The sequence below is a fragment of the Anastrepha obliqua genome, chromosome 1 (assembly GCF_027943255.1).
Source record: "Anastrepha obliqua isolate idAnaObli1 chromosome 1, idAnaObli1_1.0, whole genome shotgun sequence".
NCBI lineage: Eukaryota > Metazoa > Arthropoda > Insecta > Diptera > Tephritidae > Anastrepha > Anastrepha obliqua.
In genome coordinates, this window is record NC_072892.1 from 168,964,043 (window position 1) to 168,978,706 (window position 14,664).

General features: G+C 39.6%; 2 protein-coding genes across 2 annotated transcripts in view; one reads left to right on the plus strand and one right to left on the minus strand.

The window, feature by feature from the left end:
- Window positions 1-8,709, plus strand: part of LOC129240609 (esterase E4) — a 34,252-nt gene extending 25,543 nt beyond the window's left edge. Inside the window, exons 4-9 of the mRNA XM_054876520.1 lie at window positions 3,666-3,827; window positions 3,926-4,115; window positions 4,175-4,712; window positions 4,903-5,072; window positions 5,140-5,420; window positions 8,457-8,709. Of these exons, the coding sequence (XP_054732495.1) occupies window positions 3,666-3,827; window positions 3,926-4,115; window positions 4,175-4,712; window positions 4,903-5,072; window positions 5,140-5,420; window positions 8,457-8,649 (1,534 nt within the window). The 3' untranslated portion in view covers window positions 8,650-8,709. The remainder of the gene's footprint in view (window positions 1-3,665; window positions 3,828-3,925; window positions 4,116-4,174; window positions 4,713-4,902; window positions 5,073-5,139; window positions 5,421-8,456) is intronic.
- Window positions 8,710-9,224: 515 nt separating this feature from the next.
- LOC129240615 (DNA-directed RNA polymerase III subunit RPC3) lies at window positions 9,225-14,331 on the minus strand. The gene is made up of 7 exons (XM_054876533.1): window positions 14,086-14,331; window positions 13,904-14,031; window positions 13,346-13,838; window positions 13,177-13,282; window positions 12,753-13,102; window positions 9,814-9,981; window positions 9,225-9,733 (listed from the first exon to the last, which is right to left on the minus strand). The coding sequence occupies exons 1-7, from the start codon at window positions 14,230-14,232 to the stop codon at window positions 9,563-9,565; spliced, it is 1,563 nt and encodes a 520-aa protein (XP_054732508.1). The 5' UTR covers window positions 14,233-14,331; the 3' UTR covers window positions 9,225-9,562.
- Between the last annotated feature and the right edge of the window lie 333 nt (window positions 14,332-14,664).

The window sequence follows — 14,664 nt, forward strand, 5'->3', positions numbered from 1 at the left end:
ATTTTGCTCTGTTGGTATTGAAATTCGAAAACTTTTTGGAGTGGTTAAGGGGAAGCTGGTCTAGAATTTTGAAAAAATCGAAAAATTTTTTTTTGTCTTAAAAGGTGCTTTAGGGTCTTAGAAATAATATACCAAATGAGGGATGCCAGCAAAAATGTCTAAATGCCCAAATTTTTCATTCGACGGCAGTGCCTCGCAGGTATGCCCCGAACGCTATTTACAACTTTAAACGCGTTTTTCTCGAAATCACTTTTTTTAAACTGGCCGAAGACATAACTCGAACAAATCTTTACCGATTCTTACGAAATTTTGACAATACATTCGAAATACCTTTCTCCGGAGACGTACGTAGGATTTTTTATTTATATTACATAGTTTTTTTTTTAATCAACAATTTTATGTCGTTCTTTATAGTGAAAATTGTAACTTTTTGTTCAAACGTGCACCATTTCGCGAAAAAACAAAATATCGAAAAAATCCTACGTACGTCTCTTTCTGTTGTTATATAGAAACTAAAAAAATTTTATTTTTTGATCCAGGACAAAAATTAAGGAGTTTACGTCTTCGGCAATGGACCCACTAGAAAAAAAGGCGCCTTAGGAGAACTGCTGGACAGCGGCCATTTTGAAATTAATTCAGACGAAAAATTTTGTATTTGTACCATGAAAGCTATATTATTAAACCTATTTCACAGATTTTCGATTGATTCCTTTGTTGAGTCAAAATAAATTCATAAAATATGCCCATTTTTTGCGCTCTAGACCAGCTTCCCCCCTTAAGCCCGCTTATGCCGTTCCAGTATTCCCTGATTTTACAGTACCTGGCCATTGAGTTAGGTCCGATGGCATTTTTTCTGAAAACTTCAAATATCAGGTAAAATTTTCTATCTAATTAGGACTTTTCCAAATAAAAAACGGTATTAAGGGGTTTTTCACCTGTTCTTAGATGTTTTTGAGAATTTCCGGTCAATTGGCTTGCTACGATTAGAAAAGGATCAGTTTTTTTGTTTATAAGTGAAAAGTTAAGTGCGCAAGTGCCAGTGCGAAATAATTCCATCTTGTGTGAAGAGCATAAAAAACTAATTGAAATCGTCTGAAAAGTGAAAGAATTGAATAGTGAATATTCATATATCTAAAATATAACAACAGTAAGTACAAAATATACATATCTTTTGAATTTGTCACGTGGATTATCCTTTTTTTGAATTTAACCCGGCTTTTTTTAGAAAATGGGCCGAAAGTCGGATTTGACATCGGGACAAAAGCAACAAATTCAAAACCAAGAACCTGAGCTACGCAAGAACCGTTCGAATATCCAAGGCGTTGGTGGATGTTGCCATAAAGTGGAAAAATACCAACAACGTTTTAGCGGTAACTTCAAACAATCGCCAAAATTGTCGCCGAAAACGCATTTCGCAGTTCTCTGGAACAGTCGGATGATTTTAAGAGAGGTTCAGGAATCGGGCGTAAATATTTCGGAAAGAACGTTACGACGACGCTTATACGAAAATGGACTTTTTTGCAGACGACCAGCAAAAAAGCCAAAACTGACACCGTGTATGCGAAATCGGCGGAAACTTTGGGCACAACTTCACAGAGACTTCGACGCGGAATATTGGAAAAAAGTAAGTTTAAAAAAAACTTTTTTTTTTCTTTGTCAAATAGCAGTAAGAAGATGAGAATATTCCCACTTTTTTGTAGTTTTGTTTTTCTTCTTACAGATCATCTTCAGCGATGAATGCCGATTGAAAGCGGTCACAAAAACAGCAAATTTTGTTCGCAAAAGAGCCGGAGAACAATATTCTGAAGATTGTGTGCTTCCAAGGGTCAAACACCCCCCAGTGTTATAGTTTGGAGCTGTCTAACCTCAGAGGGACCATGTCCGCTACATTTTGTTGAGGGAACAATGTGATCTGTCCAGTACGTGGACGTGCTGGAAAACGGTTTGCTGCCATATTTAGAAACCCTGAAGTGTCCGAGGGACGAATAAACCTTTATGCAAGATGGAGCTCCATGTGACACATCCAGGATGGGTATGAATTGTCTGAATTCAATGGAAATAATGGTTTTGTCATGGCCTGGCAATTTACCGGACCTTAACCCCATCGAAAATTGTTGGACATACCTCAAATCGGCAGTATATCAGCGGAATAATACCACAATACAACAGCTTAAGGAAAACATCGAAGATGTGTGGTATAATGACCAAAATCTTAAGGTGAAGATAACACAGTGCGCAGCCAGTATGCCTTAACGAATTGCGGCCGTCTTAACAGCAAGGGGAGGAGCCACGAAATATTAGTTTAAAATAAATAGTTTTAATGCAAAAATATCAAGAAGCTTTTAATAAAAACAAATATGTAAACTTTTTTAAATGCTTTCAAGCCGCTTACTTTTTATTCGCTCTCAAAGCCATTAATATGTAATTTTTATCATCGGTCATAATTCAATGGCCAGGTACTGTAGTTTAGATCCATTTTTTGGTTTCTTATATATTATATATTATTATTTTTGTTTAAAGTCGAAAAATGGGGTTGGTCCTTCTGTCCCTTTTTTGGCATACAAGTCAGCCTTCTCGTTTCCTTCGTGTCCCACATGTCCTGGTACCCACATCGGTGAGACCTGATTATCAGTGGCCAGTTTTTTGAGTGCATTGTTAGACTCTATTAGGACTTTTGACTTGAATGTGAAGCTATTCAGGGCTTTGAGAACCGATTGGCTGTCCGAAGGTGTTTTAATTTTAACTTTCTCGAAGCCTCTTTTGGATATGATTTCCACTGTCTCCATTATGGCGATGAGCTCCGCCTAGAAACTCGTGGTATATGTACTTAGTGTCAGGGATTTGTGTGCTCTAGGCCCCACTATTCCTGCTCATACTCCTTGGAGTCTTTTGGAACCATCTGTGTACCATTTTTGTGAGTCATAATTTAGCCATGTTGGGTTAGTGTTCCACTCTCCCCTAGACGGGAAGATAAGCTTGTATCTCTTTATAAAACTGAGTACGGGTTCCGTGTGGTCATTCGTCTGAGTTATGCATACGGCATGTTGAACCCTGTTCAAAATATTGAGGTGTCCAGTAAGATCTACTGGTTTAAGTTTTTCTTTCATATGAAGACAGGGTGCTTGCATAGTAGCTTTCTTTGAATTGCTTAATGTAGCGGTGGTAAATTTAAAAGCCCTTCCATGCCAGCAGTTGGGGTAATATAGTTCTCATGGCCCCTGTTATGCTTAGGCACGCCAGCCTTTGTAGTTTACTTAGTTTTGATAAAGCAGTAGTTTGATTTGTTTTAACCCACTATAGCAAAGCCCCATACAGTACAATAGGTCTTACCATTTTGGGTGTAGATTATTTTAGGGTTCAAACCCCAGGATTTACCCTAGAGTTGTTTTGTTGTCCATAGGTCTTTCGTTGCCTTTTTTATTACTGAGTTTTTTATTCAACATATTTCCTAGATATTTAACCTCTTCCTTTACGTCTATTCCATTTACTCCCAGGGTGGGAATATATAGAACCCTTTTCCTGGTAAATGGGATAATAGTGGTTTTGGAAGGGTTGATTGATAATCCCTCTTTTCTACACCACTCCCAGATTATATTTAGGGCATCCTGCCTTAAGTCCTTTATGATCCTTTGTGTACTTATAAAGTCTTATTTCTTCTCATCCAGATTTCGCGCTGCAAAGCCCGCGAAACCTTGGTTTGGCGTGCGCGATGCATCGCGCGAGGGCAACAGCTGTCCGCACAAGAATATGATATTGGACACCTTTAAGGGCAGCGAGGATTGTCTATTTTTAAACGTTTTCACCACACAGCTGCCCAAAGAGGATGAGTGAGTTTGAATTTCGCTGGAAACCGAAAAAACGAATTCCATGTTATTTTTGTAAAATTGTTCATACCCATTTTATTCGGCTCTCTCTTCCCTTGCAGTGAAGTGCTTTTGCCTGTTATGGTTTGGCTGCATGGCGGCGGTTACTCATTCGGTTCCGGCAACACTTTCCTCTATGGTCCCGATTACTTGGTGGCCGAAAATATTGTTTTGGTGACACTCAACTACCGGCTGGGTCCTTTGGGATTTTTGACTGCCGGCCCCGATGCGCCAGGTAATCAAGGATTAAAGGTGAGTATCCGCAGGCAGTTCAGCTAACGTGAAACAAATCATTTATTTTACGTTTTCAGGATCAAATACTTGCCTTGAAATGGGTGCGTGACAATATCGCCGCTTTCGGTGGTGATCCAAAACAAGTGACAGTTTTTGGTGAGTCGGCCGGTGCCTCAAGCGTGCAAATGCTGCTGCTATCACCACTCGCCGAGGGTCTCTTTCATCGTGCCATCTCACAAAGTGGTTCGGCGCTAAATCCTTGGTCGATGGCCGACAGTTCGTCAGAGCGCGCTTTCCGTTTGGCCGCCAACTTGGGTTATGTAGGCGCCAATGATACCGAGGAGATATTGGAATTCTTGCGACGCGTTCCGGCTATGAAATTGGTGGAGGCAGCACCCACGACTCTAACAGCTGAAGATTCGCGCAACAATATTGGCTTGCCATTTGTGCCGATAGTCGAGGGTTATTGGAATGCGCGTGGCGAACGTGAAATATTCTATGAAGATCCTTTCATCACACAACATCCGAATGAAATGTACCAACAACATAAGTTCCATAGCAACGTGCCATACATGACGGGCTATAATACACACGAGGCTATGCTCTTCATACGAAGTGAGTAATACCTTCGAAAACTCAGTCAATCAACGCACATACGCTCAGTCCAACCCAGCTCTATCTTAAGCTCAATAAGAGAACTGGGTCTGAATGAGGTACTGATGTGATGTGTAGAGAGCACAAAAGACCATGAGGTCAAAGTGCAAGCCTCCAATAAATATAAATCTAATAAATCTAAATTTTATAGGACTGCGCAAGAATCCCAAGCTACTGGAGATAATTGAAAATGATTTTTCGCGCATGGTTCCACGTGATTTGAATGTCACCGATGAGCGTGCGCGGGTAACGCGCGACATACGACAATTCTATCTGGGCGCCAAACAAGTGGGCGTGGATTCGGTGGACGAAATGATTGCCGTGCGTATCATATTTTACCATAATCAAGTTAATGAGACCCCTTATGTTTTTTTCTTTACAATTACAGCTCTTAACGGATCTGATGTTCTTGCACGGCATACGCAAGACTGCGCGCAACCATGCCAAATACGGCAATGCGCCTGTTTATATGTATCGCTTTTCGTACGATGGTGCACTTGGACTCTACAAACGAATGCTGGGGATTTCCAGACCAGGCGTCTGCCACGGTGATGAAATGGGTTATTTGTTTAAATTCGGTTTCTTCAACCTGAGCTTGGATCCGCGCTCAACAGAGGTGCTAGTGAAAAATCGTATGGTGCGCATGTGGACGAATTTCGCCAAGTATGGGTGAGTAGACAACGGCACACAGTATCGGACAAAACATTTGCAATTGAAATAAGATAATGTAAATATATCGCGGCCGCCGTAGCAGAATGGGTTGGTGCGTGACTACGATTCGGGAGTGCGTAGATTAGAATCTCCGTACATGAAAGAGCAAAATTATAGAAAAAAAATGTTTCTAATAGCAGTGGTCGGCGGTGTTTCTAATAAAAGCTCATCATAAAAACCATTTACCGTTCGGGGTCGGCTTAAAACCCTTTGTGAAACAGCATCAAAACGCACGCAACAAATAGGAGGAGGAGGAGGAGGAGCTCGGCCAAACACTTAACAGAAATGTACGCGCCAATTATTTATTTTATTTATGTAAATACTCTCCATTGCACAGCAGTTAAATGCCTCTTAAGAGAGAAATAAAGAAAGCAAAGAAAGAATCCTGAATGAGGTTTTGTGAAGAATTGAAGAACACATCTGAGTTCTCAAGGCTGAGAAAATGTTCCTTCAAGGTATCCTGCAAACCGAGCTTTTTGAAAAGACCGGATGACAGCTTCACAGAAAAAGGGCAGGAAACACTTGAGTATCTCATGCAAACACACTTTCCTGGATGCCCAGAATGCACGAACAATGCACAAAGTTCTAGCCTTTCTGGAATTCAGATAGATGAACCTGCAAGGGAGATTATCTGCGAGACCAAGGTAACCTGGGCGGTAAACTCCTTCCGGTGCTACAAGTCAGAAGGACCGTACAAGTCCTTTCTTGGAAAAGGAACACCGAGAAATGCCTGTAATGTCTTATTTATCTGTAAGACGACATTTGGCAAAAAATTGGGTCTGAGACCGCATATAAATCACTGGGTGTACAATACGACCCATTTTAACTAATAGAGTTTTCGTGTGGTGGAAGGCGGTACATACGCAGTCCAATCTAAAGAATCTCATAAAAGTCGAACGATTAGCTTATCTAGAAATAACAGGTGCGCCCCGATCGCCGCATCAGGTGGCGCTGGAAGTGGTTCTACATTGATATATATGTAAAAGGGATAGCGGCAAAATCTGCTTCTATGTTAATCCTGGCAAGCTGACAATATAAAAGAAAACACGCACAGTTGTACACTTGCAAGACGCAACGAAAACAGACTATCTGGTTTCCAAGATAGATCTGAACAAAGACTATAAAATACGAATACCCGAGAGAAAGGGTTGGCAGACCAGAGTCATATCAGATGACCACCACAAAGATGGCCAATGGCACTGGATCGAGAGTGTACTCGGGGCAATTAAATTGCTCCTTTAGACTCCCAGATCAAAGTAGCGTCTTCCAACCTGAAATCTTACTTACCTCCAGAAGCCTTTACGATTTTGATTGAGAGTCAAGCAGCGATCAAGGCACTGGTCTCAGCGCACATCAACTCAAGATGTGTTAAAGAATGCAAGAGGACCCTCTCGCCTACCCAACAACACAACACCACACTTTGCTAGGTCAACGGCCACTCTGGAGAGGAAGGAAATGAAAGAGTGTGCAAGAAAAGCCTCCGAACTGAAGCTTCAGCGAGTGGTAGAGGGCATTAGCATTCCTCTAAACGAACTGTACATTGCAATTTTCTTGAGCATAATTTCGGAAACCAATACTACCAACTGTAGTGTCTCCAAAGCGCTCTGGCCAAAACTGAATCTTAAAAGGACAAAATGTGTGATTGGATTCAACAGATCAACTTCCAGTGTCCTCACAGGTGTTATAACGGGTGACTGCACTTTTGACACCCTAGCCAGTAGAATGGGTGTACCACACAATGACTTCTGCAGGAATGGAGATGAAGAAGAAATTTAGTCGGTGCAACACCTCCTCCTGCACTTCAAAGAAGCCGTGACAAATATCTTAGCGATTATTTATTCGAAGACTTGGGAAATTAAGTACAATTTATCTGGAGGTACTATTTACCTTCCCAAAAAAATCTGCGTGGTTTAAACAACTTAGTTAAGGGATGGAAATCAACTGCAGGATTGCCACATATCTAAAGGGGATATATACATATCTAAAGGGGATATATACAGTTAGAAGACCGAAAAAAGCGAATTTCCCAGCATTTTTTCTGAGAAAACTTTACAAAATTATTGATCTAAAAATTTGTACACTTCTTATGTTATCTTTTAACTGTACTTTAAGACTTAGTATTAGTAAAAATATTTATTTGGAAAGGAGCTTTCTAAAAAAAAATCGATTTTTGACCAAAATTTCGGCCTTAAATTGTTGATAAAAAAAATTGTATCGGTGAGAAAAAGTCTTCGATTAATTATTAAAAAAATATATTTAAGAAGCTCGCGTTAAAATTTGAGACCAATCGGTTTAGCCGTTTTCGAGTAATGTTGGTCATCGACTTTGAAAACACCATTTTAAGAAAAACACGTTTAAAGTTTGAAAATCACTTTACATACACTCTGAAACGCCTTTTCAAATTTGCGTGTAACTTTGAAAATATTCACCGGAACGATATTAAATTTTCTGTGTGTATTCTTAAATATATGTACATTAAGAAAAAAAAAAATAAAAAAAATCGATTTTTTGTAAAGTTCTAGCTGTATATAACCACTTAAGAAAAGAAATAAAAGAAATCGATTTTTGAAAATTCTAACTGTATATAACCCGTTAAACTTTTTTCGAATATAATCGCAAAAAATAGATGCCAATAATCATTTTGAGATATATTACTTGTTGTTGTTGTTGTAGCAGCATAAACATTTCCCATACATATATGGGGAATGCTGCTGAAGTGACAGTCCTTGGCCGGATATAAATCCGGGTCATTCCGGTAACGTAGAACCGACTGTCATGGGAACGAGATATATTACTGATATGCTCTAGTTTCCAAAAAAAAAATATAAAGCATTTTCCAAGAAAAATTGTCTTTGCTAGAAAAAAATTTTACACTCTGCTTCAGTTGCAAATGATTTGTCCGATAGTCTACGGACATACAACAAATAAAGAGAAGGTATATTACATTACTTATTCTTCATTTTATTCTTTCATTTTTACTTTCTCTCATATCAGCACTCCTACACCACAAAACGAGGAGGACGCACTATTGACTACAACCTGGGAGCCGATAAGCCCGCACACTGTGATGGAAGATCTCAGCTATTTGGATATCTCTGCTAATATGAAGATGCGTAGCAATCCGGAAGCAGAACGGCAACAATTCTGGGACTATATGTACACGCACTTTAATGGCGCTGCAATGTAGTGCCGCTCTACGGCACTAATCTACGCTCAAATCAAATATAACGATTTCAAAATTTCTTTCACAATGCCATAAACAAAAACAAAAGCATCACAAACGTCACAAAAACAAAGTCAGTTACACCTCCGTTGGACACCTTTTTTTAAAACCTTCGGTAGGGCATCCGGGTCGGGCCTTTTTTCATACTGTTCGAGGATCCTTTTTAAAAGGAAGCTACCAGTGGTATCATAAAGGAACTATTCATGCTTAAGTGTGTCGAATGACAGCCACTCAACCGCACCTAACCTGCCTGGAAGCTCAAGTCGTTGGCTATAATTGAAATGTGTTAAATTCACGTCCAAAGTTGAAAAGGATTGGCCAGACTCGGGTGCCCAACGGAGGATTAAAAGCTAGAAAATACGGAATTATTTTTTACTCTAAAGCGCAGAAAGTGAGAACGGAGTTTTAAGCAAATCCAACTCTTCAACTATTTAAATGATCAAAAAATAACGCATTTCATTTCTAGTTCCAAGTTCAGTGAGTGCTCCATATGGAGCGTCTATTTACAGCTCTTCGCATATAAAAAAAAAACATATTAATTTAAATTACTATTAGTTTTACATTAGCTGTAGTATTTTTAGTTTAGTATTTAAGCATTTAGCATCACAGCATTTCATCTGTTCAGAGCATTTACAATATCTATGTATGTTTGTATGATTCTTCATGCGCGCACATACATACATATTTTTATACGCAAGATTTTGTAGTTACCGTTGGTCTTCTTCATTTGTACATAGTCCAATTTCTTACGTTGTTGCACAGCACATTAATTTATAATTTTAAAGTTTAAGTATTAATGAACATTTTTTTTGGGATACTTAATTCATTGAAAAACCAAAATTTTTATATATTGAAATAAAAAACACTAAATTTGTATTCACTTTTTTTCTTTACTCGCAAGCGACGTTGTTTCCTTGGAGTGGTGCAAATACATTTGTAACAAAAATATACTACTATCGATGGTGAGTTCCGCTTTCGAGAGTGTCTTGATGCGAGATTTTACTTTTTCTAGTATTTCTCTTTCGGGTGGCGTCAGAGTTTCAAGTATCTGGAAATCAAAAAATTTTAGTTACACGTCTAATAAATTGTTCATTACACAAATTTTGGAAATTACGAATCGCTACATACTTCGTCTATGTACTCCGCGGATTCCCCACGCTCCTTCATCGTAGCAACAATGCTGTCGAGCTTTTGTGACTTGTCGATCAATCGCTTGTGTTCAGACTTCTCAAAATTAGAACGCTCAATTGTGTTGTATAAAGCTTTGTAGCAAATATTTAATATCATCCGGACGCTCTGTGGAAAAAAAACAAAAAAAAACAGTAAAATTAATAATTTGTCATTAAAGCAATTCAAGTCCTTTACACAGAAACACATTTGACTTTACGTAATTATAAAATTAAAAGAACAAAGGAGTTTAAAACAAGTTTTTTTCCTTGTTCACTCCACAGCATAGGAACTCTTCCATCGTACACCATTCTGTTCTGTTGTTTTTGTACCGTCCCATGAGATGTCGGCATTGTTTGTTTGTTTGTTAACAGTAATATCTGCGAGTTCGCACAGCATCGACTTTCTCCAAGTGTTTTTTGGTCGACCGCGACCTCTGCTCCCTTGCGGGTTCCAGTCCAGTGCCATTCTTGTGATGCTATCTGGTGGCTTTTTGAACGTGTGACCTATCCATCGCCACTTTCTGCGCGATTGATTTGCCTAAGGATGGGTTCCTCATTCGTTAATCTCCACAATGCGTCGTTACTGATGGTGTTCGGGCAGAATATTTTGCAGATGATGCGGAGGCATTTGTTGATGAAGAATTGTAGTCTCTGTGTGATGGTGTTAGAGACCAGCCATGTTTCGCTTCCGTACAACAAGACGGACTTCACGCATGGGCCGAATATTCGTAGTTTAGTGCGCCTGGAGATTTGCGAACTCCCCCTTACTGTATGCATTCCCCCGAATGCCGCCTTTGCTTTGTTTAGCCTGTAGTTGACATCTTCATCTTCTCCATCATCTGCCGTGATGATACAACCGAGGTAGCGGAAGCTTTCGACGAATTCCACCAGGCATCCGTCAACCAATATTTGCATTGCGTTGTTGTCGCTAACTCTCATAGCTTTGGTCTTGGCGATGTTAACCTCCAGTCCGACAGTGCGTTTCAGCGCGACTCGTTTGTTCGCCTTCGCTTGCATGTCCGAGAGTTTGTGAGAGAGGAGGCAGATGACATCGGCGAAGTCTAGGTCATCAAGATATCCAGAGAAACTCCATACGATGCCTTTTTTGTGCACCGCTAACAAAATTTAGGAAACCTAAAAGATCTTGAAATAAGAACCTTGACCCTCTGGAGCTTTGAAATTGAAATTTGAGCAGTCGTGCCAAGAAGTACCAAGAGTTTTGGTAACTCCTCCTTAATCACTCAGGTTAAAAAGCCAATTGTATTTAAAGCTCTGGAAAGTGAAAGGGTAGATAGTCAAGGAGCAAAGGAGAAAAGTAACGGAAGAAAAAAGAGAATTTTTCAGATTCTTTGGTAAATCTGAAAATATCCTCCAGTTTAAGAGAAACAATTTTACTCGTTCTCATGACATCGGAACCCAAAATTCGCAGCCTTTCTCTAGGAAATGCAATACACTCACAAAGAAAATTCTTAGCGCTATCCGCCTCCTCTAAGCAAGACAGCCAAATCGGGTATTCAATGATTTCAATGGTGGTCATATGTTGACCCCATAGATTGTGTCCTGTAATAATACCGACCATCAACCGAACGTCTTTCCTCCCAAATTTTAGAAGAAAGTTTGACAGTTTTCTGTTCGGGCTTGTCATAAAACGCTTTCCAGTTCTGCAGCGTTCTGGGCCGGACCATCGCTCTTTATGTAAATTGCATACCTAATCGCTGATCCAATTCATGATTCCTGCGGAACTGGTTCCGATTATTGACTCTGGTCCCTATGGAGTAACCGTTGATTGGCCAATTCTTCGGCAATTTCATTTCCTTGAACCCCGCAATGTTCTGGAGCCCATATAAGTACAAGCTTATTTTGTCTTGCAACGGAGTTAACCTTCTTCTTACATTCTTGAACAATCTTTGAGATTTGATTTGCGTTCTCCAGAGCCCTCAGTGCAGCTTGATTATCCCTAAACACTCAAATGTGTTTCCCGCTCCACCTCCTCTCAATTATCCATTCTGTTACTTTCAGATTGGCAAACATTTCCATTTGGAAAACAGTTGCCATTCCTCCCATAGCGTAATGATACTAAATTACTATCATTTAAGAGCCATTCGGCTGCAGAAACTAATCCATTCTTAGATTCATCGGTAAAGAAACCTGCGTCAAACCTCTTAGAATGCACTCAGGGCTACTCCATTGCGTGACATCTAATTTTCTTCCAAATAAAACTATATGTATAAGGTCGTCCTTGGTTGCCAAAAACAACGGATACTGCTCAGATACCATCTTAAAGATTTCTCGGTGTCCCGAAGATCCGTCTTTGTGCCAGAAACCATATTTATAGAGCCTACACATTGATTTAATTGCTGACTGTTGCATCTTAAGACCCAAGGGGAGCAAATCAAGCATTGCATTTAGGGTATCGGCGGAGGTTGTACTCATGGCACCCGTAATGCATAAACATACACTTCTTTGCAGCCTGTATACTTCCCGAAGTGTAGTCTTAACCATAGATCGTCGCCACCAAACCACAGAGGCATAAACGATGATTTGTCTGATAAGTGCTGTGCATATCCACCAGACCATAGCAGGTTTCAGACCCCAGGTCAGTGTCTTGTCCAAGATTACTGCTAGATATTTAACTTTCTCAGAAAGACTGAGTGTCACACATTTCAGTGATGGAAGACTAAGTTCACTCATTTTCCGTTTTCTCGTACACAAGAGTAAAGTAGTTTTTTCCGTAAGGAGAGACCTTGTCTCGTGCACCACTCGGCGATTTTATCACGAATTCTTCCTCTACACTTTCATGCAAAGCCTTCTTAGGGATTTATCCGGTGCTAGCGCACATCTGCACCTTTCTGTTGCAAATGGAACTGATTATTGAGAAAATAAACTAGTTTTATTTACCTGTTTAGGTTTGAAATGAAACAAAAAGAACGATTTAGCTGGTCCTGTGCCACCGCCGCCTGCCTTCCGGATTGTTTTGAGTTGTATAAATTGATCGTGGAATAGGTAGTAAGAAAGCAGCTTTGCCTCTCGCGCCGGTATCATCGCCTCCTTTTGCAGTTCTTCCTGCTCGATGAATTTTTTCATGTGTATTATGCGAAAAATTCGTGACGCTTTTGAGCCATAGCGTTCTGTTATCACACGTCCGAACCAGGATAATGTTAGCTCTTTGAAGGCGTGCCTCAAATCCACAACATACTGACCACCACCCATTTCACCAATTTTTCGTATGAAGCCCAATGGATCATCAGCTGCGCAAATTTACGAGTATATCATTAAGCTGAATACTATTTAAATCCACTCAATTCAGCATTTTACTACATACCCAATAATGACACATACTGATCCAAATGCTTTATTAAATCCAAGTTGTTGGACTTCTTTTCAATCATTTGTTTTATTTCAGCCAAAGTGAAGGGATTCGAACATTCCTAAAAGACACGAAAAACCAGTTGATTATAAAGTTTTGTGGCGCATATTTTAGTAATAATAACCCTTTGCCATGGATCCGTACGCTCGTACATTTGCTTAAGTATGTATTTGAAGCATTCACTGGCGCTGGTTCCTAGTTTTCGCTCAATGGCACCAATCATTATCGTATCTCGAAAATCTTGATGAAAGCGACTGAAATTTATGTGCCAAAAAATGCTAGCATCGGCAGCTCCTTCCACTTTTTCTTTGCCCGCCTGCACTTGCGCTACAAACTGCAGATTGATGTCGGGAGGCACAAAGTATTGGTATGCATCGATTTGCAATTTCGGAACCGGCTCCCCTTCAGCAGATGCTAGTTGTGGCAATCGGATAAGGTAATTATCGCTCACCATAGCCAAGAAGTTATCGCGATATGATTCTACTTTTTCCTTGGCCTCAGAGTTAGCAATGCATTTGAGTATTGTATTTGTGGCCGTTTGTGGGCCGCCGTGCAATAACTCTTCAGCAATAGCGGCGCCAACCGTGCCATACTTAGTATGTATCAGTTGTACGTAGCTGTGAAAGCAATAACAATTCAATTAATTATTTATTTTTTAAACATTTAAACCATTTGCACTCACCCTGGATAGCGGAGTATGTAGAAAATTTCTTCGCGTTTCAGCGAATATTCAGCTAAATACGGATTGGATTCGCAGGGTGTAAAAACCACTAGTTGATATTTAATCAGCACTGACAATGCCATGGCAGCCTAAAAATTCAAAAATATACATTGTTCGGCCTATTCCATAGAGATTAAGCGTACCTCCTTGCGTGACAACTTCGTGGATTTTACTATAGCCGGCAACGTGCGTGAAACGGCGCAGAATAAACAATCAGAAACAGTCTGTACTGTCTCGCCAAATACTAGTTTTACCACCACCGAACAAAGATTTGCATATTCAATAGACATTTTGCACGCCTTGGTATAGAATAATTACATTTAACTTACAAAATAATCGAAATGCAATGCAAATAGTTTCCGCTTTCTGAAAACCGCTAAACAATGACTTCGAATACAATCAGCTGATTTACGAAAATCTCAATGTTGCCATATTAGTGTCAACTGAGTAATGTGAAATATAAATGGAGCTGAGCGTTAACCAGTTGAATGCAATTAGCTTTGTACAGAAATTGTGCGAGAATTTTAATTGTAACTAAAAATGGTAGTAAATTATCCACGTTTTTTATATTTACTACGCAAATATTTTATTATTTCCATTATTTATTGTATAATTTGTAGAAGTGTTGAACTTTTGTTGTTCTTTTCCCATACGAAAAATGCAAAAGTTTCACACGACACGTATGGCAATATTTGCATAATGCTGCCACATAATGAAATAAC

Coding starts and splice junctions, on each gene's coding strand:
- LOC129240615 (XM_054876533.1), bottom strand. CDS start 14,232: ATGTCTATTGAATATGCAAATCTTTGTTCGGTGGTGGTAAAACTAGTA. Junction 13,103..13,176: donor TCAGTATGTGTCATTATTGG/GTATGTAGTAAA, acceptor AAATTTGCGCAG/CTGATGATCCATTGGGCTTC. Junction 9,734..9,813: donor CCGCGGAGTACATAGACGAA/GTATGTAGCGAT, acceptor TTTGATTTCCAG/ATACTTGAAACTCTGACGCC.